General features: G+C 37.5%; 1 protein-coding gene across 1 annotated transcript in view; it reads right to left on the bottom strand.

The window, feature by feature from the left end:
• TMEM41B (transmembrane protein 41B) overlaps window positions 1-25,283 on the bottom strand; it is a 29,371-nt gene extending 4,088 nt beyond the window's left edge. The window contains exons 1-6 of the mRNA XM_082341654.1: window positions 25,168-25,283; window positions 24,923-25,048; window positions 11,285-11,402; window positions 9,011-9,139; window positions 1,816-1,909; window positions 1,066-1,170 (exon numbers count right to left, since the gene is read on the bottom strand). Of these exons, the coding sequence (XP_082197780.1) occupies window positions 1,066-1,170; window positions 1,816-1,909; window positions 9,011-9,139; window positions 11,285-11,402; window positions 24,923-25,043 (567 nt within the window). The 5' untranslated portion in view covers window positions 25,044-25,048; window positions 25,168-25,283. The remainder of the gene's footprint in view (window positions 1-1,065; window positions 1,171-1,815; window positions 1,910-9,010; window positions 9,140-11,284; window positions 11,403-24,922; window positions 25,049-25,167) is intronic.

The following is a 25,283-nucleotide window of genomic DNA, read 5'->3' as shown; positions in this document are numbered from 1 at the left end:
TTCAAATTCTTATCCCTGATAGCTCAGCATTTACCCAACAGAAATGATCAAAAAAGGAGCTTGAAAATGACAATGAACTGCTTATCAAATGTTCATTACCAGAGCTAAATAACATCAGATGAAAGCTTTTAAGATTGTGCTTATAGTGTAACGTTATACTACTAAAGATGGCTCCACATCAGCCTAGATAATATGGCTCAACAACATTTTAAACCTAAAAAGGCAAAATTAAATTTATAACTATATATAAGATAGATATCAAATGACCAACTTTTTAATGCCTTTAATGTCCTGTAATATAAAGGGCTAGTATAGTACATCAATAAACCTGGCCTCCAATTTTAAAAAAATTCAGATAATCTTTATGTTAATGTATTTCACATGAGTGAATTCATTCATCGATAAATGAGATTAAACAAGCATATAGAAACATTTAGCTGACTAAATAAAAGCACTGATTACAGTTTATACTTCCTAGATCTTGCTATACAAATAATGATTTTGATTTTGGACAAAATGCTTAATTTCTCTTAATTTCCTAACCTGTAAAACAAAGGGGTAAATTTCTAAAATTCCTCTGATTTAATAGTCTGCTTCTTCTGATTCTTTATAAGAATAAGATTCTTAGCAATACTATGCTAGACTTTCCTGGGCAGCAGTCCTTATATTTATCACTGCTAGTCTTTGCAGAGATCCTAACGGAAGATAAGTTCTTCCCACTGATGAAATGCATTAAAAGAGTTGGCTGATACAAGTTTTTCAGAGACCCACTGACAGCATCGTGCATCAACACAAAACAGGTGAGGTGTCTAAATATATGGATGCCTTTACATTGACACTTTGACTTTTGTGCTGATTGAAGTTACTAGGAATAGAGAATTAAGATTACTGTTACAGATACAAAACATCATATTTGAAATTATTAACATTCATTATTTGCCTACCACTTAATTTTCAAAAGATCATTTTTATCAAAGCCCTGAGTCTGAATTTATGTAGATATTATACACTGACCCCCCAAGTAGCCAAAGAATTACATCAAATAATTTAAAAATACATGTTTACCTGCTGTGACCATTTTACTGCTTTCTCAGTCAGGTATTTATAGACAACTGGCCTCCCAACTAAATAGGAGAGCATATAGCAGAATGAAGCACCGAGTCCAGAACACTACAAAATAACAAGAACCCATAAGCATTTTGTACTTTTCCATCTTATTCACATGGATATATTCACCTAAGGCAAACCTCAACTAGTTTCTTTCTTTTGGGATATGGGGTGGATACTCTGCATAACATCTCTTGAGCGGAGCACAAGAACCCATCTGATCTAGTCCTTTCTCTCACCAAATTATAACTAAAATGAGACCAGCTAAAACAAACTGGCACTTGTGATTAAACTTAGTGACTATATCCAAATAGTTAATGTTAGCCATTAGCCTATGAATAAAACTTCAAGAGCAATATTTTTTCAATTCCTATGCTTGAAAACACCACCTCCAGCCATGGGACTTAACTCCTTGGGCCCACCAACATTCTTGGACTATCTGAATTACAAAACAGTATAGAAAGCAAAGGCTAGAACAGAGCCTATAAATGCAATTAAGTCTATGATAACGCTGTTCTAGAAAAAAAGCCAAACTATAACATCTCCTTATGGAGGGACTTAACAGATATTACTTTAACATTAAACCCCTTTTAAAACTAATAAGTCTATGCTTCCAGAGTCTAGTGGGACTAGGATGCCATCATCATTCCCATCATTCTATTTAAAGTTATTTCTTTCTAGTCTCGCGATTTCATTTTATATACTTACCAAACAAACAAGAAATAAGGCTAGTGGAAAGGGATAAAGAAACCCTGAGAGTATACTGAGAAATATAGAGCCCGGAATAGCAAATGTTTGCAAGCTGTTAACTTCTAAGTTAAGGATTAAAACATAATTAAATGAATTTTTAAACTACAAATCCAACAATCCAGAAAAAAAAAATCAATACAGAAGTTAATGTTAATAAGATTATATCCATATTTCAGTATTAAAAAAAAAGTAAAATTATACCCAAAGTTTAAAAAATACCTTATTCCACAGCTGCAATACCTTTATAACCATTTACTAACATTATCGTAAATCAATGCTAATTAGAGTGTGTTACTAAGAGAAAACAAAGACAAATACCGAATGTGTACCAGATAGAGAGGAACTGGGCACTTTAGGGGGACGGGGTTGGCGGGGGAGGGGGACGGGGGGCAGAAAAAAAGATAAGAGAACAAAAGTCTTCAGTAATCTTGTAAACGACATGCTTCTCTAATGCACTGGATTTTTTTTTTTAAAAGAGGGCTCTTGGGCTTCCCTGGTGGCGCAGTGGTTGAGAATCTGCCTGCTAATGCACGGGACACGGGTTCGAGCCCTGGTCTGGGAAGATCCCACATGCCACGGAGCAGTTGGGCCCGTGAGCCACAACTACTGAGCCTGCGCGTCTGGAGCCTGTGCCTAGCAACGGGAGGGGCCGCGATAGTGAAAGGCCCGCGCACCGCGATGAAGAGCGGTCCCCGCACCGCGATGAAGAGTGGCCCCCGCTTGCCGCAACTAGAGAAAGCCCTCGCACGAACCGAAGACCCAACACAGTCAAAAATAAAATAAAATAAATAATAAATATATTAAAAAAAAAAAAAAAAAAAGAGGGCTCTTTTTTAAAAATTTATTTATTTTTGGCTGCATTGGGTCTTCATTGCTGGGCGCAGGCTTTCTCTAGTTGTGGGGAGCAGGGGCCACTCTTCGTTGCAGTGTGCGGGCTTCACATTGCGGTGGCTTCTCTTGTTGTGGAGCACGGGCTCTAGGCACACGGGCTTCAGTAGTTGTGGCACGTGGGCTCACTAGTTGTGGCTCGCGGGTTCTATAGCACGGGCTCAGTAGTTGTGGCGCACGGGCTTAGTTGCTCTGTGGCATGTGGGATCTACCCGGGCCAGGGCTCGAACCCGGGTCCCCTGCATTGGCAGGCGGATTCTTAACCACTGCGCCACTAGGGAAGCCCCTAATGCATTGGATTTTTACTCAAATATTTTTAGGAAACATGATTTCTATGGAAATACAGGTACAATATAAGGTATAATAATTACTATTTCTAATTTAACTTTTGGACATTTACCTCAACTTACTACTCATTTAAAAAAGAATAAGGGTTACAAAATATAGTAAAAGTCACAAATCTTATCTTTAAAACAGAATTATGTTTTTTTCGTACGTCTCTCTAGTTCCTAGTTTTGGCCTGGACCTCTGCATCACCCATAACATGATTTACTCGTAAGTCAGACAGACTGAGTGAATTCCTTCAACATCTCTCCCTTCTACTTTAAAATTTCTATTTTTACCCATCCTTCCTTTTTTCCTCTAGTTCCCACTTTACTCTTGTTTTCATTTCAATCTCCTTCTGAGTTCTTTTATCTTTAACTTCTGGCTCTTGCACAGATCCCTTCTGTATAAAACCACTCAGATGCCTACACACTAAAGAAAACCTAGGCTTTTCCTTGAGCAAGGTATCCTATCCAGTTACTGCCTCTCATCTTCACTGCCTCCCTTGCAACCTGGCTTACCCATCCCTCACTCTGCTGAAACCCCCTCCTGGACAAAAGTAATGACTTTTTCTCAGTAAGAATTTTCTATTGACCCTTGCATAGGATTAAACATCCTTCAGTGTAAAACTCACCTCCAGTGAACTGTATTTTTCTTCTGTTACAGATCATTACTTCTCTAGTTTTTCTCTTCTCCTCACCCTCAAACCTGAGATTTCTCTAACATTCTGTTAGCTAATCTCTCACTTTTCTTTGATAAATTCAGTCATTTCCATGTATATGGATGTACACATGGCTTCAAGCATACGGCGATAGATAGACAGATAGATAGATAAATAGATGATCGATAACTTTGAATTCTCTATCTCTGATTCAACTTTTCTAATCAAATACCAGTCTCAAATTTCCCAGCAGTCTACTGGATGCCTCCATTAAAAATTTTAAAAATTAAACTTAGTTATTTCAGGGCTCTTTAGAATCTTTTAATGGAAAGTCTCAAACACATATCAAAGTAGAGAAACTAGTATTATGATGCCCTATATGCCCATATAACAGCTTCAATAATTAACATACAACCAATCTTGTTTTCTCTATATCCCTTACATTTGATTATATTGAAGCAAATCCCAGACATATCATTACATGTACAACTACATTAACACCTTTAAAAGATAAGGATTCCTTTTCTTTTTAGCACAACTATAATACCATTGTCAGAGATTAATTAACCAAAATTCCTAACTATCATAAGTAGCTATTGAGCGTGCTCACAATTCCCAAGAGAGTCTTAATTTTTTTTTTTTTTTTTTTGGACAGCTGGTTTGTTCAAATCAGGACAAAAAAGGTCCACACATGCTATTTGCTCTCCACAGCACTTAAGTACAGGTTTGGTTCTTTTTTTTGTCTTGTAATTTACTTGTTGAAGAAACTGGGTCATTTGCAGAATTTACCACTTTTTGAACTTTGCCTACTGTATCCCTTAGGGTGGTTTAATATGTTCCTTTGTCATTTTTTAAAATTAATTTTTATTGGCGTATAGTTGATTCACAATGTTGTGTTAGTTTCTGCTATACAGCAAAGTGAATCAGTTATACTTATACCTATATCATTCCGCTGTCATTTATCTTATAGTGTTAACAAAGCCATTCTCTCTGCATGGGGATATAATTTGACCTTAACTTTCCAGCTTTGTATAGATTTATATTTCTTTTCTCTAACACTGAAAAATCTTGGTTCTTAATGTCATAAACATAATTAGCTATTTCCTTTACATACTATTAAGTGTGTGTGTATATATATATATACACACATATATGTATATACACACGTGTGTGTATATATATTAGATACATTAATATCACATATTTTAAAATTTCAGAACAATATAGCAACTGAAAATAGTTTAAGATTTCTTTCAAATCTTTTCTGTCCTTAAGATTTATCCCAGAAGGGACACAGAGTCAAATTACTTTTTTCAAGGAAACAATTTGAAATAATTCCTCTAGATAGTCAAATCCCCAACAACTCAATATATTGTTAAATTTGTTTCATTTTGCTTTAGATTGTTTAATTTTTTTAAATTTTGTTAAAATATACATAACATAAAATTTACCATCTTTGTATGGTTCAATAACATTAAGTACTTTCACACTGTTGTGCAAGCAATCTCCAGAACTCTTCTCATCCTGCAAAACTGAAACTCTATACCCCTTAAATAACATTCCCCACTCCCTCCTCCCCCAACCCCCTGACAACCATCCTTTTACTATCAGACTCTATGAATTGGGCTACTCTAGGTACTTCATGTAAGTGGAATCATATAGCATATCTTTGTGATTGGCTTAGTTTGCTTAGCATAATGTCCTTAAAGTTCATCCATGTTGTAATATGTTTCAAAATTTCCTTCCTTTTTAAGGCTGAATAATATTCCATTGTATGTATATACCACACTTTGTTTCATTCATCCATTAAAGGACACTTGAGTTGTTTCCGCCTTTTGGCTACTGTGAATAATGCTGCTATGAACATGGGTGTGCAAGTATCTCTTGAGACCCTGCTTCCAATTCTTTCAGGTATATACCCAGAAATGGGACTGCTGAATCTTATTTTTAATTTTTTGAGGAAACGCCATATTGTTTTTCACAGCTGCCAAACCATTTTATGCTCCGATCAACAGTGCACAGGGATTTCAATTTCTTCATATCCTCGCCAACACTTGTTACTTTCTGGGTTTTTTCTTCTTTTTGATTAGTAGCCATCCAACTAACGGTGTGAGGTTACTTTAGATTTTTAAGATTTCTGTTTCTTTTTTCAATTTGATTTAATTGGTTTTATAATTATGTGAAATATTTACTTGGTTCTAAAGTCAAATCTACACAATAAAATACACTTAGAGAAGTTTCACTTCCATCCCTGTTTCATCTCTCTCTCCATAGGTAAACATTTTTATTCGTTTTTAAAGATATCCTTTCTTTTGTCATCCACAGCTCAAAAGTCCTCAATGACTATCCAATACCAAATCAATATTCTATGTTCCTTAGCCTGGTACTCAAACTTCTCTACAATCTGAGTGCAATGTGTAGCCTACCTTCCTAAACTAATTTCTCAAATCCTCCCCTTCTCACACCCTATATACCAACAAAACTGATCACTTCCTAACCATGCCCTGTGCTTATAAGCTCTGCTCTAGACTTGCTATGTCTAGAATGACTATACCGTATCTCTACCCATAATTCCCATTATTCCAGATAGAAATAGTTGTTTTGCTTTTGAATGCTTAAAACACTAGATTGTACTTAGCATATAATTAGTACTTTCTGGTTAAATGGATGAAAGCTGAAGTTAAAATAAGTAATTATAATGTAAAAAAGTAATTAATATACAAGAGTTTGAAATAGGTATTACCAATGAAAGTACTAGTACTGCACTGCTGAAGACAATGGCTACTAGCTACATGTGGCTGTGGGGAAGAGACACTAAAATGTGCCTGGTCTGAACTGAGATGTGCTATGAGTGTGAAATACACACATTTTAAAGACTTGGTACAAAAAAAGAATGTGAAATAGTAATAATTTTTATGTGGTTTCATGTTGAAATGATATTTTTGACATTTCAGTTCAAGTAAAATGTATTACAATTAATTTATTGTTACTTTCCTTAATGTGCTAACTAGAAAATTTTTAAACTGCATGTGGCTCACATTATACTTCTATTAATCAGTGCTATACTAATTATATGCCCAAAGATAAGTCTTCTCTTTTGTTCACTGAGTTTAAAAAAGTACCTTTTTAACACTCAGAGCTTAAGATTCCAAAGTGTAAAATAAATAGAAAATTGTAAGAAAATATAGATTTAACAAATTATCCTATAAAAAGTCTAAAACAGGGGCTTCCCTGGTGGTGCAGTGGTTAAGAATCCACCTGCCAATGCAGGGGACACAGGTTCGATTCCTGGTCTGGGAGGATCCCACATGCCATGAAGCAACTAAGCTGGTGCGCCACAACTACTGAGCCTGCGCTCTAGAGCCCACAAGCCACAACTACTGAGCCCACGTGCCACAATTACTGAAGCCCGCGTGCCTAGAGCCCAAGCTCTGCAACAAGAGAAGCCACCGCAATGAGAAGCCTACGCACAGCAATGAAGAGTAGCCCCCGCTTGCCACAACTAGAGAAAGCCGTGCACAGCAACGAAGACCCAATGCAGCCAAAAATAAATAATAAATTAATTTTAAAAAAACTCTAAAACAATGCAGAATCACTGCAATACCTTAATTATTAAGCAAATAGTAATCATATGCAATAAAACCTGCTTATCGACAATATTAACCAATGATTCATTTAAAATTGAAAAATTTAAACCAAATGTATTTTATAATAATAAACCTATTCCTATACTTTTTTTAAAAATATTTATTTAATTAATTTATTTGGTTGTGCTGGGTCTTAGTTGCTGCATGCATGTGGGAGCCAGTTCCCCAACCAGGAATCAAACCCGGGCCTCCTGCACTGGGAGCATGGAGTCTTAACCACTGTGCCACCAGTGAAGTCCCTATTCCTATACTTTTAATTCACTTTCTACAAGGCACTTTATTCTTTTCTACTAATTTGCATATGGATATTAAGACAACTAGGCTACAACATTTATTCTCCCATAGATGGTCTAGATTCACTTATGCTAACTGGCTCTCTGGCCCTATGGGTGGGTATCCCCTTTATCCCTCAGCTATGAATCCTTCCAAAGCTAGGGGGCAAAATGGGGCAGAAAAGATGACTTTCCAAAGTAAATAGAAACTATATGCCTCATTCACAAAATGTTCACAAAAACCTTATAAAAGCCAAATGAAAGGGCTGAACCAAATGTTTCTTATTGGGGGAAGAATGGGAGAATGGACTTGAGGACACAGGGAGGGGGAAGGGTAGGCTGGGATGAAGTGAGAGAGTGGCATTGACATATATACACTACCAAATGTAAAACAGATAGCTAGTGGGAAGCAGCTGCATAGCACAGGGAGATCAGCTCCGTGCTTTGTGACCACTTAGAGGGGTGGGATAGGGAGGGTGAGAAGGAGACACAAGAGGGAGGGGATATGGGGATATCTGTATACATATAGCTGATTCACTTTGTTATACAGCAGAAACTAACACAACATTGTAAAGCAATTATACTCCAATAAAGATGTTTAAAAAAAAAAGAGTTAATGTCTTTCATTAACCGAGAAGATTTGGAAAATACGTTGGATTAGAATAAAAGATACAAAAATTAGAAATTAACATCCACAAATTGGAAGGTTAATCACCAGTTGCATAGGCAGTTTGAATATATGTAGAAAGAATAAAGCAATTTTCCTGCCTAGTTAAAATACAACATATATTTCTATATAAAACAAAGAAATACATACTAAGAACTGTAAAAAAAAAAATTCATATCCTTTACATGACTAGTTACTCTCATAGGATTTTTTACCAAGGAAACCACTAAATGGAAGAAAACAATCATAAGCAAATGATTCATAACACGACATCTAGAAAAGCAAAAATTAAATACAAATTATATCTTCAAACCTAAAGGAATTTTTAAATATTTATGGTATGGTGATTATTAATTCAAAGTTATTATTTAAATTAAGACAATCAATTAACTAATAAAATAATCCTAAATAAAATGATTATCTTGAATAATACAAAGGAAAGAAAAAAGTTTATGATAAGTGAAATAAGCAGAAAACAGAAAAACTGGTAATAAATATTCAGAAATGACAACTGACTTGAAGAGAAAGGATTAAAGTGAGAACTTTTTCATTCTCATTTTTCAATATTTTATTTAAGGTTATACTGCATTAACAATTTTTAAAAGGAAAAATAGTTATGTATAACTGAGCAGCAGATCTTTTAAAACCTTTTTCTTAAACAAAACTAGAAAACATTTTTCAGTTAAAAGGATACAAAATATATGTAGCAAAATAAGCTACAAGTACTTGCACATAAAAGGTGTCCTTATATTTGGATAAAACTTTTCCTAGAGCCTTGGCATCATCCATATCTCTGGGAACCTTCATATTCACTCTTTCTTCTCTAAAGAAATAAAGTGAAAAAAATTTTAAATAGAAATTTGCCAAGATAATTCATATCAAAGTCAAGTTCAAAACATGAAGTTTTATCCAAAATGATTTGATGCCTTGATCTGTAATATGCTAAGCATAAATTCACAAAATTTAAGTTCAAAGTCTATAAATTATTTGTTTTGTTTTTAATGCTTTAATATAATTTAATATAATTTCATGAGATATGTAATCCATAAATTCAGGATGACCCAAACTAAAGGTTGAAAAGCATTTGCTCAAACACTGGAGTAAATTTTGAATTAAGAAATGAACCACTGATGTTAGCATATTTAAAACATACTGAACATCATTTTGGGTAATCCTCATGATAAACTGAAGTCAATAATCAATTACAACAGAAATTAAGTAAAAATTTCAATGAATTTATAGTTCACATCTTTTCTTGAATATCCCAGCTCAAAGTTCAGATAAAAACTTAAACACTTGTCACTTTCTATTAATTTTACTTTATATTTGGTGCCTTGTTTGGAACTGAATGTTCTGTTTATAAAAGCCCCAAATAATCACCTTCGTGTTTAATGTATATTGTACCCATTTATTGTACCCATTTGTTTACATGATAAAATTTAACTAACCTTGCAGAACAATGATAGAATGCTGTTTAAGTCCTATAAAAATAGCAGGTAAACTAAAATGGGTTTTCTCATTTATAAATTTAAAAGCTTAAAAAAGCTCTTTATAGGCGTGTGCATGCATCTCACATATACACACACAGAAAGAAATAGGCAGAACATAAAAGATTTATAACAGCATATTATTATATAAAAGTGTTATATTTCTTAGAGCAGACTAGGATCCAAAACAACCTTAATCTACTCTATATTCTTTCCCTCTTTCAGTCAGCTCTTTATTTCCTACTCCTTTGATTAAAAAGAGAAAGGATCTAAAATTCAATGATACTAATATTAACATAACAATATAATATGCTATCCTCCCAAAGGCATTTATATTCACGTAAGAAATCGAAGTATTAAAATAAAAATAAGTTTAACTATAAAATTTCAAGCATAAGAAAGTGTTAATGAAAGAAATTTAGAGGAAACAGGAACTTTCTTATACCCTGAAATCACATTTCACAGTTATCCATTACCACACCAAGCTGGCCCTGGTTGAAAGTCTAACTACATTTTAGTAGTCTCTGATGTAATCTATGATTACCCAAGGGTGTTGTTATTGTGGTTGAATAACCCAGGGATATTTTATCCTCATAAAAGTATGTTTCAGGTCTATAATCTTTTCCCTAAAATTCAAAAAGCTCTGAAAACCAAAAGCTCTTTGTAATCTGTCACCAAAAATTGACCCACACTTACATACAGTTTTTCATAGTCTTCTATAATACAGGTTTCACTGTAAAAATATTAATGTATTTGATTATGGGGTGCTGCCCCAGATCCTGCTGGAGATACTCCATAATATACAGTATTTATTCCATGTTATCTTTCCAAAATAGAAAAATTCTAAATTCTGAAATGCGTTCCACTCCCAAGGTTTTTGCTATGGAATTGTGGCTGTATACTAGATAGACAAGTCTTTTTACAAAGTGCATTTGACAGTGAAAAGTACCTATTCACACCATATCATTTCTATAAAACAGGGACAAGAAAAAGAGCTAGGAGACAGAGATGTGGTGCGGAAGTAAACGGATGAATAGAGGCAGACAAAAACTGATGACACGGAAAAGTAGGAAGGGAGAAAACAGGGATGGAAAAAGGGATGAAGCAGAGAAAAAGAGCATCAGTATTTCTCAAACTGCAGGTCAATATCTATTATGGACTGCAATATAAATTTACTTGGTCACTACTAACATTAAATAATAATATGCAATAAATTTATTAATGTGGCTATGTTTTTCAACATAGTCATTAGAAAGATGCCTTAATTAGAGAAGCAGTGCTAGGAGAACCTTGCACAGAAAATCAAGAGACATATTTGGAAAGAAGTATTTAAACTACAGTGTCAATATGAACTTGCTACAAGCCATGAGAGCTGACATACAATTATTATGCCAGTTCTGTTCCTTAAATTAGTTGAACTTTCAATGCACGTTCATCTCTATAAATGTCTAGACATTTTCCGTTTCTTTCAGTATACTTACTCACTAAGCTGAGGAAAATTTTTATATACCAAAAACATAACAAAAGCTGCAGATAAGAAAATGGACACCAATATAAGAAGCGACATTCTTGCTGACCCAGCTTCTGCACAGGCTTTCTCTGAAAAAAAAAAAAAATTATAATTAAGATAAATATAGAGGAAAACAGTATTCCAAGCCAGTAAATAATTTCCTGAAAGGTTTTCCTCCCAAGAAACTGTTCACACTTTTGCCCAAAACACGGTGACATTAAATTTTAAATACTACCATATTTGATGTTTATTAACTGGCCATAGTTCTGTGCAGGGATATATGCATTTTAGAAGCAGAGAAAAACAGAACACCAGAATTTGTAGCACTGATTTGTTGATAAGCCAAAAGGGAAAAAAGGGCATTGCTCTAAATGCTATCACTGACTTTCAATTTTATATATCTATATTGGGAGATAACAGCATAGGCAGAATGGCCTCTTAGGAAAAATAAGGTAATCTGGCAATTACTTCAAACTGTCATGAGAAAGAACCCACAGATTCACTAATGCAACTGATGAATGTTACACTTTCTCTTTACACCAAGGGCTTCAGAATATAGTTGAACCTCAAATGTTTTGGATGGCTGTGTCTGTGACTCCAAGAATGGGAGAATATGTTTGTGTTCTCCAACAAGGTAATCTTAGTGTTATCTTAAAAATCATATGCAAGTGGGCAGAGTCAAGATGGTGGAGTAGGAGGACACTGAGTTTGCATCTCCTCACAACCAGGGCACCTACCAGGTGCTGGTGGGGGACTTTGGACACCTAAGGGGACAGGAGGAACCCCCGAGTGACCGGGTATGATGTGGGGGGGAGTGAGGGGGGAGGAGAAGTGGAGGCAGGAGGGACTGGCACCCCTGAGGGGCGCCTGGGGGAGAGGAAGGGATCCCACGCCCGTAGGGGCCCACTCACAGGGAGGGGATCAATGGGGATGGGGAGAGACCCTCGGGGGATCAGAGGATTGGAAGGGAACGTGGCCAGCGTTTCCCCCACCCACTCAGGCCCCAGGGAGCCTGCTGAGGTCCCAGGGCTGATCCTCTACCCTCCGAGGCCCCCTCCATCTGCGTGGGTCCTGGGGGTGTGGGAGGGAGGGGGAGAGGAAAAGGAGAGGTGAGATGGGACCAGTGCCCCGAGGGGTGGCTGGGGGAGGGGAGGGGTTCCCACGCCGGGAGGTGGGCACCGAGGAGGGGCGTACCGAGGGCACACTGTGATCCCCTACCCACAGGAAGGGGATCAGTGGGGACAGGGAGGGAACCTCGGAGGATCAGAGGGAACTTGGCCAGTACTTCCCCTGCCCACTTGGGTCCCAGCAAGCCTGCTGGGGCCCCAGGCCTGAGCCTCCACTGTGAGGCCCCCTCCAGCTGTGCTGAGCCTAAGCCCTGCCCCCCACCCCCCAGGGCTTTTCCAGTCCTGAGCCTAGGCCCTGCCCCTGCCTAAGTCTGCCCCTCCCCCACAGCCAAGGCCTTTTCCTGCTTTTATTCTTTTTCTTTTTTTCTATTTGCTATTATGGTTCTGTTTTACTGTGTTGTTGTTATTTCATTTTTATTCGTATTTTATCTAGTATATTTTTTATCTTTCTAACTTTATTTATTTTTTATTCTTTGTTATTGTTCTGCTCCTTTTTTTTTTTTTTTTTGGCCACACACCAGGTGGCTTGTGGGATCTTGGTTCACAGGCTGGGGGTTGGGCCTGAGCTCCTGTGGTGGGAGCACCGAGTCCAAACCACTGGCCTAACAGAGAACCTCAGACCCCAGGGAATATTAATCAGAGTGAGGTCTCGCAGAGGTCCTCATCCCCGCACCAAGAGCCAGCTCTACCCAACTGCCTGCAAACTTCAGTGCTGGAAGCCTCATGTCAAACAACCAGTAAGACAGGAACACAGCCCCACCCATCAAAAATAATGAGACGACAAAAAAATACGTTACAGATGAAGGAGCAAGGCAAAAACCTACAAGACCAAATAAATGAAGACAAAATATGTAATCTACCTGAAAAAGAATTCAGAGTAATGATAGTAAAGATGATCCGAAATCTCGGAAATAGAATGGAGGCACAGATCGAGAAAATACAAGAAATGTTTAACAAAGACCTAGAAGAACTAAAGAATAAACAAGCAGTGATGAACAACACAATAACTAAATGAAAAATACACTAGAAAGAATCAATAGCAGAATAACTGAGGCAGAAGAACAGATAAGTGACCTGGAAGATAGACTGGTGGAAATAATTGCTGAGGAACAGAATAAAGAAAAAAGAATGAAAAGAACTGAGGACAGTCTCAGAGACCTCTGGGACAACATTAAATGCACAAACATTGGCATTACAGGGGTCCCAGAAGATGAAGAAAAAGAGAAAGCGTATGAGAAAATATTTGAAGAGATCATAGTTGAAAACTTCCCTAACATGGGAAAGGAAATAGCCACCCAAGTCCAGGAAACGCAGAGAGTCCCATACAGGATAAACCCTAGGAGAAACACACCAAGACACATATTAATCAAATTAACAAAAATTAAATTCAAAGAAAAAATATTAAAAGCAGCAAGGGAAAAACAACAAATAACATACAAGGGAATCCCCATAAGGTTATCAGCAGATTTTTCAGCAGAAACTCTGCAGGCCAGAAGGAAGAGGCAGAATATATTTAAAATGTTGAAAGGGAAAAACCTACAACTAAGATTACTGTACCCAGCAAGGATCTCATTCAGATTTAACGGAGAAATCAAAAGCTTCACAGACAAGTAAACGTTAAGAGAATTCAGCACCACCAAACCATCTCTACAACAAATGCTAAAGGAACTTCTCTAGGCGGAAACACGAGAAAAGAAAAAGACCCACAGAAACAAACCCAAAACAATTACAAAATTGTAACAGAAACATACATATTGATAACTACCTTGAATGTAAATGGATTAAATGCTCCAACCAAAAGACACAGACTAGCTGAATGGATACAAAAACAAGGCCCATATATATGCTGTCTACAAGAGACCCACTTCAGACCTAGGGACACATACAGACTGAAAGTAAGGGGACAGAAAAAGATATTCCATGCAAACTGAAATCAAAAGAAAGCTGGAGTATCAATACTCATATCAGATAAAATAGACTTTAAAATAAAGACTGTTACAAGGGATAAGGAAGGACACTACATAATGATCAAGGGATCAATCCAAGAAAAAGATATAACAATTATAAATATTTATGCACCCAACATAGGAGCACCTCAATACACAAGGCAAATGCTAACAGCCATAAAAGGGGAAATCGACAGTAACACAATAATAGTGTGGGACTTTAATTACACCAATGGACAGATAGTCCAAAATGAAAATAAATAAGGAAACAGAAGCTTTAAATGACATAATAGATCAGATAGATTTAATTGATATTTATAGGATATTCCACCTGAAAGCAGTTGAAAACACTTTCTTCTCAAGTGCACATGGAACATTCTCCAGGATAGATCACATCTTGGGTCACAAATCAAGCCTCGGAAAATTTAAGAAAATTGAAATCGTATCAAACATCTTTTCTGACCACAATGCTATGAGATTAGAAATGAATTACAGGGAAAAAACTAAGAAACACAAATACATGGAGGCTAAACAGTGCACTGCTAAATAACCAAGAGATCACTGAATAAATCAAAGAGGAAATTTAAAAATACACAGAAACGAATGGCAACGAAAACACGACAACCCAAACCTATGGGATGCAGCAAAAGCAGTTCTAAGAGGGAAGTTTATAGCAATTCAATCTCACCTCAAGAAACAAGAAAAATCTCAAACAATCTAACCTCACATCTAAAGCAACTAGAAAAAGAAGAACAAAGAAAACCCAAAGTTAGTAGAAGGAAAGAAATCATAAAGATCAGAGCAGAAATAAATGAAATAGAAACGAAGAAAACATTAGCAATGATGAATAAAACTAAAAGTTAGTTCTTTGAGAAGGTAAACAAAATTGATAAACCTTTAGCCAGACTTACCAAGAAAAAAGGGAGGGGACTCAAATCAATAAAATTGAAATGAGGGACTTCCCTGGTGGTGCCGTTGTTAAGAATCTGCCTTCCAATGCAGGGTTCGATCCCTGGTCAGGGAACTAAGATCCCACATGCTGCGGGGCAACTAAGCCCACGTGCCACAACTACTGACTCCGCACACCACAACTAGAGACCCCACATGCTGCAAGTAGAGAGAAGCCCATGCGCCACAAAGAAGAGCTCGCAGGCTGCAACAAAGATCCTGTGTGCCACAACTAAGACCTGACACAAATAAATAAATAAATATTTTTTAAAATAAAAATTAAAAAAATTAGAAATGAAAACGGAGAAATTACAACTGACACCACAGAAATACAAAGGATCATAAGAGACTATTACAAGCAACTCTATGCCAATAAAATGGACAACCTGGAAGAAATGGACAAATTCTTGGAAAGGTACAACTTTCCAAGACTGAACCAGGAAGAAACAGAAAATATAAACAGACCTATCACAAGTAATGAAATTGAAACCGTAATTACAAATCTTCCAACAAACAAAAGTCCAGGACCACATGACTTCACAGGCGAATTCTATCAAACATTTAGAGAAGAGCTAACACCTATCCTTCTCAAACTCTTCCAAAAAATTGCAGATGAAGGAACACTCCCAAACTCATTCAACGAGGCCACCATCACCCTGGTACCAAAAGCAGGCAAAGATATCACAAAAAAAGAAAAGTACAGGCCAATATCACTAATGAAAATAGACGCAAAAATGCTCAACAAAATACTAGCAAACAGAATGCAATAACACATTAAAAAGATCATACACCATGATTAAGTGGGATTTATCCCAGGGATGCAAGGATTCTTCAATATATGCAAATCAATGTGATACACCATATTAACAAATTAAAGAATAAAAACCATATGATCATCTCAATAGATGCAGAAAAAACTTTTGACAAAATTCAACACCCATTTATGATAAAAACTCTCCATAAAGTGGGCATACAGGGAACCTACCTCAACATATTAAGGCCCTATAAGACAAACCCACAGCAAACATCATTCTCAATGGTGAAAAACTGAAAGTATTTCCTCTAAGATCAGCAACAAGACAAGGATGTCCACTCTCACCACTATTACTCAACATAGTATTGGAAGTCCTAGCTACAGCAATCAGAGGAGAAAAAAGAAAGAAAAGGAATACAAATTGGAAAAGAAGAAGTAAAACTGTCAGTTTGCAGATGACATGGTACTATACATAGAAAATCCTAAAGATGCCACCAGAAAACTACTAGAGCTAATCAATGAATTTGGTAAGGTTGCAGTACAAAATTAATGCACAGAAATCTCTGGCATTCCTATACACTAACAACGAAAGATCAGAATGAGAAATTAAGGAAACAATCCCATTCACCACTGCAACAAGAAGAATAAAATACCTAGGAATAAACCTACCTAAGGAAGCAAAAGACCTGTACTCAGAAAACTATAAAACACTGATGAAAAAAATCAAAGATGACACAAACAGATGGAGAGATATACCATGCTCCTGGATTGTTAGAATCAATACTGTGAAAATGACTATACTACCCAAAGCAGGCTATAGGTTCAATGCAATCCCTATCAAATTACCAATGGCATTTTTCACTGAATTAGAACAAAAAATTTTACAATTTGTATGGAAACACAAAAGACCCCAAATAGCCAACGCAATCTTGAGAAAGAAAAATGGAGCTGGCTCCTCAACTTCAGACTCTAATACAAAGCTACAGTAATAAAGAAAGTATGGTACTGGCACAAAAAACAGAAATATAGATCAATGGAACAGGATAGAAAGCCCAGAGATAAGCCCATGCACATATTATCACCTTATCTTTGATAAAGGAGACAACAATATAAAATGGAGAAAAGGCAGCCTCTTCAATAAGTGACGTGGGGAAAAGTGGACAACTACATGTAAAAGAATGAAATTAGAACACTACCTAACACCATACACAAAAGTAAACTCAAAATGGATTAAAGACCTAAATGTAGGGCTTCCCTGGTGGTGCAGTGGTTGAGAATCTGCCTGCTAATGCAGGGGACACGGGTTCGAGCCCTGGTCTGGGAAGATCCCACATGCCACGGAGCAACTAGGCCCGTGAGCCACAACTACTGAGCCTGCGCGTCTGGAGCCTGTGCTCCGCAACAAGAGAGGCCACGATAGTGAGAGGCCCGCGCACCGCGATGAAGAGTGGCCCCCGCTTGCCGCAACTAGAGAAAGCCCTTGCACAGAAGCGAAGACCCAACACAGCCAAAAATAAATAAATAAATTAATTAATTAATTAATTAATTAAAAAAAAAAAAAAAAAGAAAAATACTCAGGCTTGGGTCCCATCCCAAGCTTTGGAGTTAAAAAAAAAAAAAAAAAAAAAAAAAAGACCTAAATGTAGGACTGTACATTATAAAACTCTTAGAGGAAAACCACTCTTTGACATAAATCACAGCAAGATCTTCTATGACCCACCTCCTAGAGTAGTGAAAATAAAAGCAAAAATAAGCAAGTGGGACCTAATTAAAGTTAAAAGCTTTTGCACAGCAAAGGAAACCATAAGCAAGACGAAAAGACAACCCTCAGAATAGGAGAAAATATTTGCAAACGAATCAACAAAGGATTAATCCCAAAATATACAAACAGCTCATGCAGCTCAATATCAAAAAAACAAACAACCTAATCCAAAAATGGCCAGAAGACCTAAATAGACATTTCACCAAAGAAGACATACAGATGGCCAAGAGGCAACATGAAAAGATGCTCAACATCACTAATTATTAGAGAAATGCAAATCAAAACTACAATGAGGTTATCGCCTCACACCAGTCAGAATGGCCATCATCAAAAAATCTACAAACAATAAATGCTGGAGAGGGTGTGGAGAAAAGGGAACCCTCCTACACTGTTAGTGGGAATGTAAATTGATACAGCCACTATGGAAAACAGTACAGAGGTTCCTTAAAAAACTAAAAACAGAACTACCATATGACCCAGCAATCCCACTCCTGGGCATATACCCTGAGAAAACCATAATTCAATAAGTTACATGTGCCCCAGTGTTCACTGCAGCACTATTTACAATAGCCAGGACATGGAAACAACCTAAATGCCCATTGACAGATGAATGGATAAAGAAGATGTGGTATATATATATAATGGAATATTACTCAGCCATAAAAAGAAATGAAATTGGGTCCTTGTAGAGATGTGGATGGACCTAGAGTCTGTCATACAGAGTGAAGTAAGTCAAAAAGAGAAGAACAAATATCGTATATTAACGCATATATGTGGAATCTAGAAAAACGGTACAGATGAACCTATTTGCAGGGAGGGAGTAGAAATGCAGACGTAGAACAGACGTGTGGACACAGGTGGGGAAGGGGAGGGTGGGATGAATTGGGAGATTAGGTCTGACATAAATACACTACCATCTGTAAAATAGATAGCTAGTGGGAACCTGCTATAAAGCACAGGGAGCTCAGCGAGGTGCTCTGTGATGACCTAGATGGGTGGGAGGTGGGGGGGTCCAAGAGGGAGGGGATATATGTATTCATATAGCTGATTCACTTCATTGTACAGCAGAAACTAACACAACATTGTAAGGCAATTATACTCCAATAAAAAAAAAATTTAAATAAAGACTTCAGTAGGTAACAGTCCTCTTAAATTAAAAATTAAACAAGACATTTTGCATGGCAACTCTAAAATTTAACTACAATATTTTTCTTCCCATCATTAATTCACAAGTCCTAAGTAAGGGGTCCTAGGGGAGAAAGGTGTGGACTTAACTGGACTACAGAACACCACCCTAAGCCTTCTTTGAGTACACATCTCTCTGATTGCTACTTGTTGCCTTACAGTTGGATGATGAAATATATAGACATTTGTTGAACAAAATTAACCTCCGAGTTTAACTCGATACCTATTTTTTTCACTCTCTGAAAGGAAAACTTTTTCAAGCATTGTACTCAGCACAACGTAAACACAAGAAAACAGCTAATAATGCAATAAAACTAAGTGACAGTCAATTTTGAAGCTCTCCATTCTTTCACACAAACTTGGAAATAGGGAGTGTTCCCTATTATGATTCCACAATTCTTTTTGAATATAGTTCTAATAAATCTAAAGGCTAGCACGTAATTCATTTAGTTCTGAACAGAGATAAAAGTTATAAACTTGGGAATTCCCTGGCTGTCCAGTGGTTAAGACTCCACACTTCCATTGCTGGGGGCCCAGGTTCGATCCCTGGTCAGGGAACTAAGATCCTGCAAGTCACAAGGTGCAGCCAAAAAAAAAAAGAAAGGTTATAAACCTTGCTTTAATGATTCAACATCTGAATGTGTAACATACACATTTATAATGTGCATCCTCCTTCTGGTTGCATTAGATACATGTTATTTAGCATTTAGAGCCACCCACAACAATGCTTTATACATTCATTAACCTCCAAATCTTCCATCATACTAATTCCCATTCTCAATTATCCCATTACCTGTTTTCCAACCTTCTCTCAGGCCAAAGGTACGGCTACAGAAAGATCATTGTGCTCTCTTGGCTTACAAGTTCATATGCTTCCTGCTTTTCTATCATCAATTAAGGTTATCACGGGCGAACTATAATCCTTTTACAGTACCTTCCAAAAGGGCTATTTCAAGTCTCTTCAAGCCTTTAATTCTACTTCCCCCTATTCTCAACCAATGAGGCTGTCTCCACACTTTAGAGAGCTTCCCAATCTCTACCTCAAGATCTGTTCACGAAATTATCTCCCCTTCCCTCTTTCCCCTTATCTTTGCATCAAATGCCAACACACTTCCTTGCAGATCTTGCTCTCAGAATTATCTCATCTCCATTCACTGAATATCTTCAATTCTTCCCACTAACAAGCAACTCTTCTCTAACTTCTAATATGCATATATCTATCCTGAAAAATCAAAACTTAACCTTAATGCCCCTGTAGTAGTTCTCTATTTCTCTTATAACTTTCATATCAATACCTTTTGAAAAGCAAAATCTTTATATCTACAAGATTTTAGGAATCACTCTTACTGGTCATCTAGTCCACTAGTTCTAGACCTACAGAATCCTAACATGGAGGAAGCAAAAGACCCATCTCCCCTGAGGACACAGTTTACAGGAACTCTAACAAGTTTTTCAGAGTTCTTTTTTTTTAAATTTATTTGGCTGCATGCGGTCTTAGTTGCGGCACGTAGGCTCTTTGTTGCAGCACGTGGGATCTTGCGTGGCACGCGAACTTCTCTAGTTGCAGCACGTGGGCTTCTCTCTAGTTGTGGCGTGCGGGCTCCAGAGCACATGGGCTCAGTAGTTGCACTGCACAGGCTCCAGAGTGCCCGGGCTCAGTAGTTGCAGCACAGGGGCTTAGTTGCCCCATGGCATGTGGGATCTTAGTTCCCCGACCAGGGACTGAACTCACTTCCCTTGCATTGGAAGGCAGATTTTTAACCACTGGACCACCAGGGAATTCCCTCTAACAAGTTTTTTATGGTTACAAGAATCTATTGTAACATGTTTGGAAGTAAATTTTATTTCAAGAACTTAAAATTTTTTAAATTATGTATTAATAATCAAAAATAGTAGTATCATCAAGTATAAATTTAAACAGCTAAAATAACTTTTTAATAAAATATAAAGAATTAACCATTAAAAAAACACACAGAGAGAAAGCATGTTTGCAGGCAGCAGAAGAAACAGCACTACCTATCTTGTATAAAAGCTCATTCTCTGACGTTTATGCCCTGCATCTCTGCTACCATTCAACCCACACAGCCTCACTCACTTATCATCAACCACTTTCAGGCACTTCCCCTATTCAGCGAAGACTAAGCCAAGCTTCAAGCAAACTTTTCATAATCCTAAAAGATACATCTATTTAGATGATTCACCCAGCCTCAAAATTCTTAGACTTTCATTTCTATTCAACTTTAGCCACCCACTTCCAGTGGTACACTAAGTTCTCACACCACCTGAGACTGCTCTATCTTGGACATTTTAAATTCCAACATGCCATTCCTTGATCATCTTTATTCTTTCATGAGCTTAACACCTCCAATTTCTCCCTCTGTTGGGCTCCTCACTTCTCTTCCTTCTATGCCCAGCCTGGACTCCCTGGTGTATCCAGCAGCACCTCTGATTAGAATCCTCACTCTTTCCTTATAGCTAATCTAACCCAAAATCAGTGTTTCAAGCTCACTGTCTTCATTCCTATACCAAGATGGTTGAGCACAAGTAGAGAAAAATCATGAGTGACCCATCACAGAAATCCATGTCTATGGGAAAACTGACTTAGCCTCATTTCTACTCCCTTTTTTTAGGTGTTGAACATGAATCAGGCTGAGCCAATTAGGTTATTCTTACCCTCTGACAACAGTGATAGGTTCAGGGATAAGCATTTAATCTGAGGCAATCTAATCAGAGTTAATATCTAGACTTGTATTGCTAATACTTAGAAAAAGATTCTCAAAATTATCAAGGAAGCATTTAGCTTACCTGGACCTTCAAGAGGAATCAACCTTAAGGTAAAACTGATATCAGGTAAGCAAAACAAGATATGAAAGAAATCTGATCCTGATGATATCACTGAGCCACTGGTCCCAGACTGAAGCCAGTGAATCCCACTTAATCTCTCAACTTTTTAGTTATATGAACCAATAAACCTCCTTCTGGCAAAGCTTTCCATTGTGTTTTCTACTGATTACAAGCAAAAGAATCCTGATATATAATATTTGGGTTGAGATTGACATCAACACATCATACTAATACCTTGGTTGATGTCCAATTGCCAATTTTAGTCTTAATTCCCAGTTATCAGTAATCAGAGCTTTCTTCTTCTTCCTCTAAGCCAGTACCTAGCTCATAGCAGATGCTCAAAGGATATTTGTTGAACCACATTAGCAAGGCAGAACCTAGAACAGGCATCTGAGAGGGATTTATTACCCAATTTTGAACAATACAGTCTCCTAAGAGCAGTAAAACCAACTTCAAGACAGTGTTTCCCAAACATTTTTGGCTGCTTTCCACAATAAGCAGTGTATTTTATATCATGATCTGATACACACAAAATCTATATAATTGAAAAATAAAATTCAAAGAATACTTACCCCCTACTACATGCAAAGAACTCTATTTTCTCTTCCATTTTTTTAAATGGCTCATGATTACCCATCAAATTCATTTTACACCGCTCACAAAGGTATGACCTATATATTGGAAAACATGGTCCTGGGAGTTCTCTTAAATCAAAATGGGGAAATTCTATATTTGCGAGTAAAAAGATCAGCCAGGGCAAACAACAAAAGAAAATAAAACACCTGGCCCAAGTACCCTTGCACACAGAGTAGGTCAAGAGCCTCTCAAGTAGTAATATCTCTTGTCTCTCACCCTTTCTAATCATGCAAGAATTAGATTTTCAGTGTTATTGCCTTGCTCAAATCATCACAGTGGTCCTCAGTAAGACTCAGACGTTGGACTAGAGTCAAGGCAAGGAATCCACTAAATGTACCAAACACTGCATGTGAGGTGTAAAATATTTCAAGCATACACACAATGACAACTATTTGTCAAAATTATGTAGATGTATCAGTTAATAAAAATACAAATTTATTTAAAAATACAAATACATGGAATTTATAGAAACACTCTATTACGATGTACTTCTCAAGAGTTAATAAAAAATTTTTTTCTCTAAAACCTTTCCGTTTATGAATAAATAAAAATTAAAAAAAAAAGAAATCCTCTACTACTGACAAGTTTATCTCTTTATAGACACACACAAAAGGTTCACACTAACTAACCTTCAAGCCTAATGTTTCCCCCACCCAGAATCTTTTTCTGTTCTCTCTACTAATCCAAACCCTACTTCTCTATGAAGGCGTGCCTTCACATCTCTTCCCTCTGTCTTCCTATAGATTTGTAGTCCACAGAAGTCATTTGACAGCATCACAAAAATAACTTTGTTGAATGTGTTGTTCAAATGTTAAAATACAATAAACAATTGTAAAAGCACTCTGGCAGTTTCAAGGTCTTATTTTCTGAACAGCTTAAGGTTAAAAAATTAATAATAATAAAATAACTGACTGCTATCCCAAACCAAATGACAATATTTAGGGATGTCCTATCTGGACACCATGGAAAATACTTCCTAAGTATTTTCCTATCTGGAAAATACTTCTTCAGGAAGCCCTTAGATTACTGTCATTCTCAGTTGCAGCATCATCAAAACAAGGTTACTGTCATTTAGAGTGGATTTATACTTTGACAACACTTCATTCCTGGTTTTTGAAGTTATTTGGCTCTATTGTCTATAAGGTATAAAAATATCCAAATACATAAAGCCGAAAGACACAATTAGACTGGAGACAATTTAAATTATTTGAAAATAAAATAGCATTTTCTGCAAGACGTTTTCTAAATTTTTCATGTTTTAAATTTGATTCAAAAAATTTCAGCTGATGGGAATTCCCTAGCGGTACGGTGGTTAAGGACTCGGCACTTTCACTACCAGGACCGGGTTCGATCCCTGGTCAGGGAACTAAGAGCCACACGGCATGGCCAAAAAAAAAAAAAAAAAAAAAATTTCAGCTGAATGTTAAACATATTATCTCCATATATAAATATATTTTTAAAGTGTATAATACTTTATTGATGACTATAGTTACAATGTCGCTAGACACTATTAAAAGATCCTCTCTTTACCCATCACTGGTGGTGGAACACACCAGTGTGAGTAAGCTGCAGACAACTTAATGGGCATTTGTTAGGATCTCTCCAAGTTTATGGGCTTTGAAAGCATTTAAGGAGGTTAAATCACTTCAACTGCTGAAAAGCAATGAAAACTCTACGCCCAGACGAAATCAAAGTATTTAGTTTCTGGGTACACTTTTTTTCTTAAAATAATATTTGAGGCCCTGAGAAATGCCAGGATGGCGTAGTGGAAAAAAAGCTTGAGAATAAGAGATCTTAGCTATAATAGTAATTGCTAACATTTATTCAGCCTTCACTGCATGTAAGCCAAACATTACACTAAATCCTTTATGTGAATTATTTTGTTTAATCCACGCACCAATCTTAAGTAGATATTACTATTATTAATATTATCACCATCCCCACTGTACAGTTCAGATACTGAGCTTTTGAAGGATAACAAGTCCAAAGTCTTAAGTGGTAGAGCAGGGACGCAAACCCAAGTGTTCTTGCCACCTCGAAGCGGTGCCTGGACGTAGTTAAATCCTTGCTTTTAGCCAACACTTTACTAATCTGGCTTTCTGACTTTGTGCAAGTTATATATCCACTCTGGACCTCAGTTTCCTCATCTGTAAAAATAAAGCAACGAATGCTAACGTTCCTTCCAGTTCTGCCTAACTTCAATATTATCAACCCACTAGGTGTCCGGCCTTGTGGTAGGCCGTAGCCTAGGTCCCCCACTCTCTCTGCTCCCGCCCCTAGATGCCAACAGGCCCCCTTTCCACCCGCAAATCCCCTGGACCCGCTGGGGTCCTTTCTCCTCCGAAGCCCCTCCCGGCACACTCCCGCCTCTGGGCCAGCCCCAGCTCTGGTTCCCAGGTCTACTCACCCTTCAGGTGGTCTCCGCTGCCTGGCGCCGAGGGACCCCGCGGCCCCGCTGCCTTGTCCCCTGGAGGGGTCGTATGGAGTGCCCCCGTTTGCGACCTTTCGACAACTCTGCCTTTCGTCATGGCTGCTGCAGGGAAGGTGGAGGAAGCGGGGTGATGCCGCGGCCCCTTAACAACAACTACGCGGCAGGCTCCTTACAACACCCAGGGTCCACAGCCACAGATACTTCCGGGACGACGACCTCACCTGAAACGACCTCAGACCCGCTAGCACAGTGACGCTGAGCCGGGACCCGCAGCGCCTACTCGGACTAGGCTCCGCCCCGCACCGCCCCCGAGGCTCGCGCGCTCGCGCCCGCCCAG

Source organism: Balaenoptera borealis (genome assembly GCF_965194805.1).
Source record: "Balaenoptera borealis genome assembly, chromosome: 11".
Classification (NCBI taxonomy): Eukaryota; Metazoa; Chordata; class Mammalia; order Artiodactyla; family Balaenopteridae; genus Balaenoptera; species Balaenoptera borealis.
Note: the sequence above shows the minus strand (reverse complement) of the source record. Positions and strands in the feature narration are given on the sequence as shown.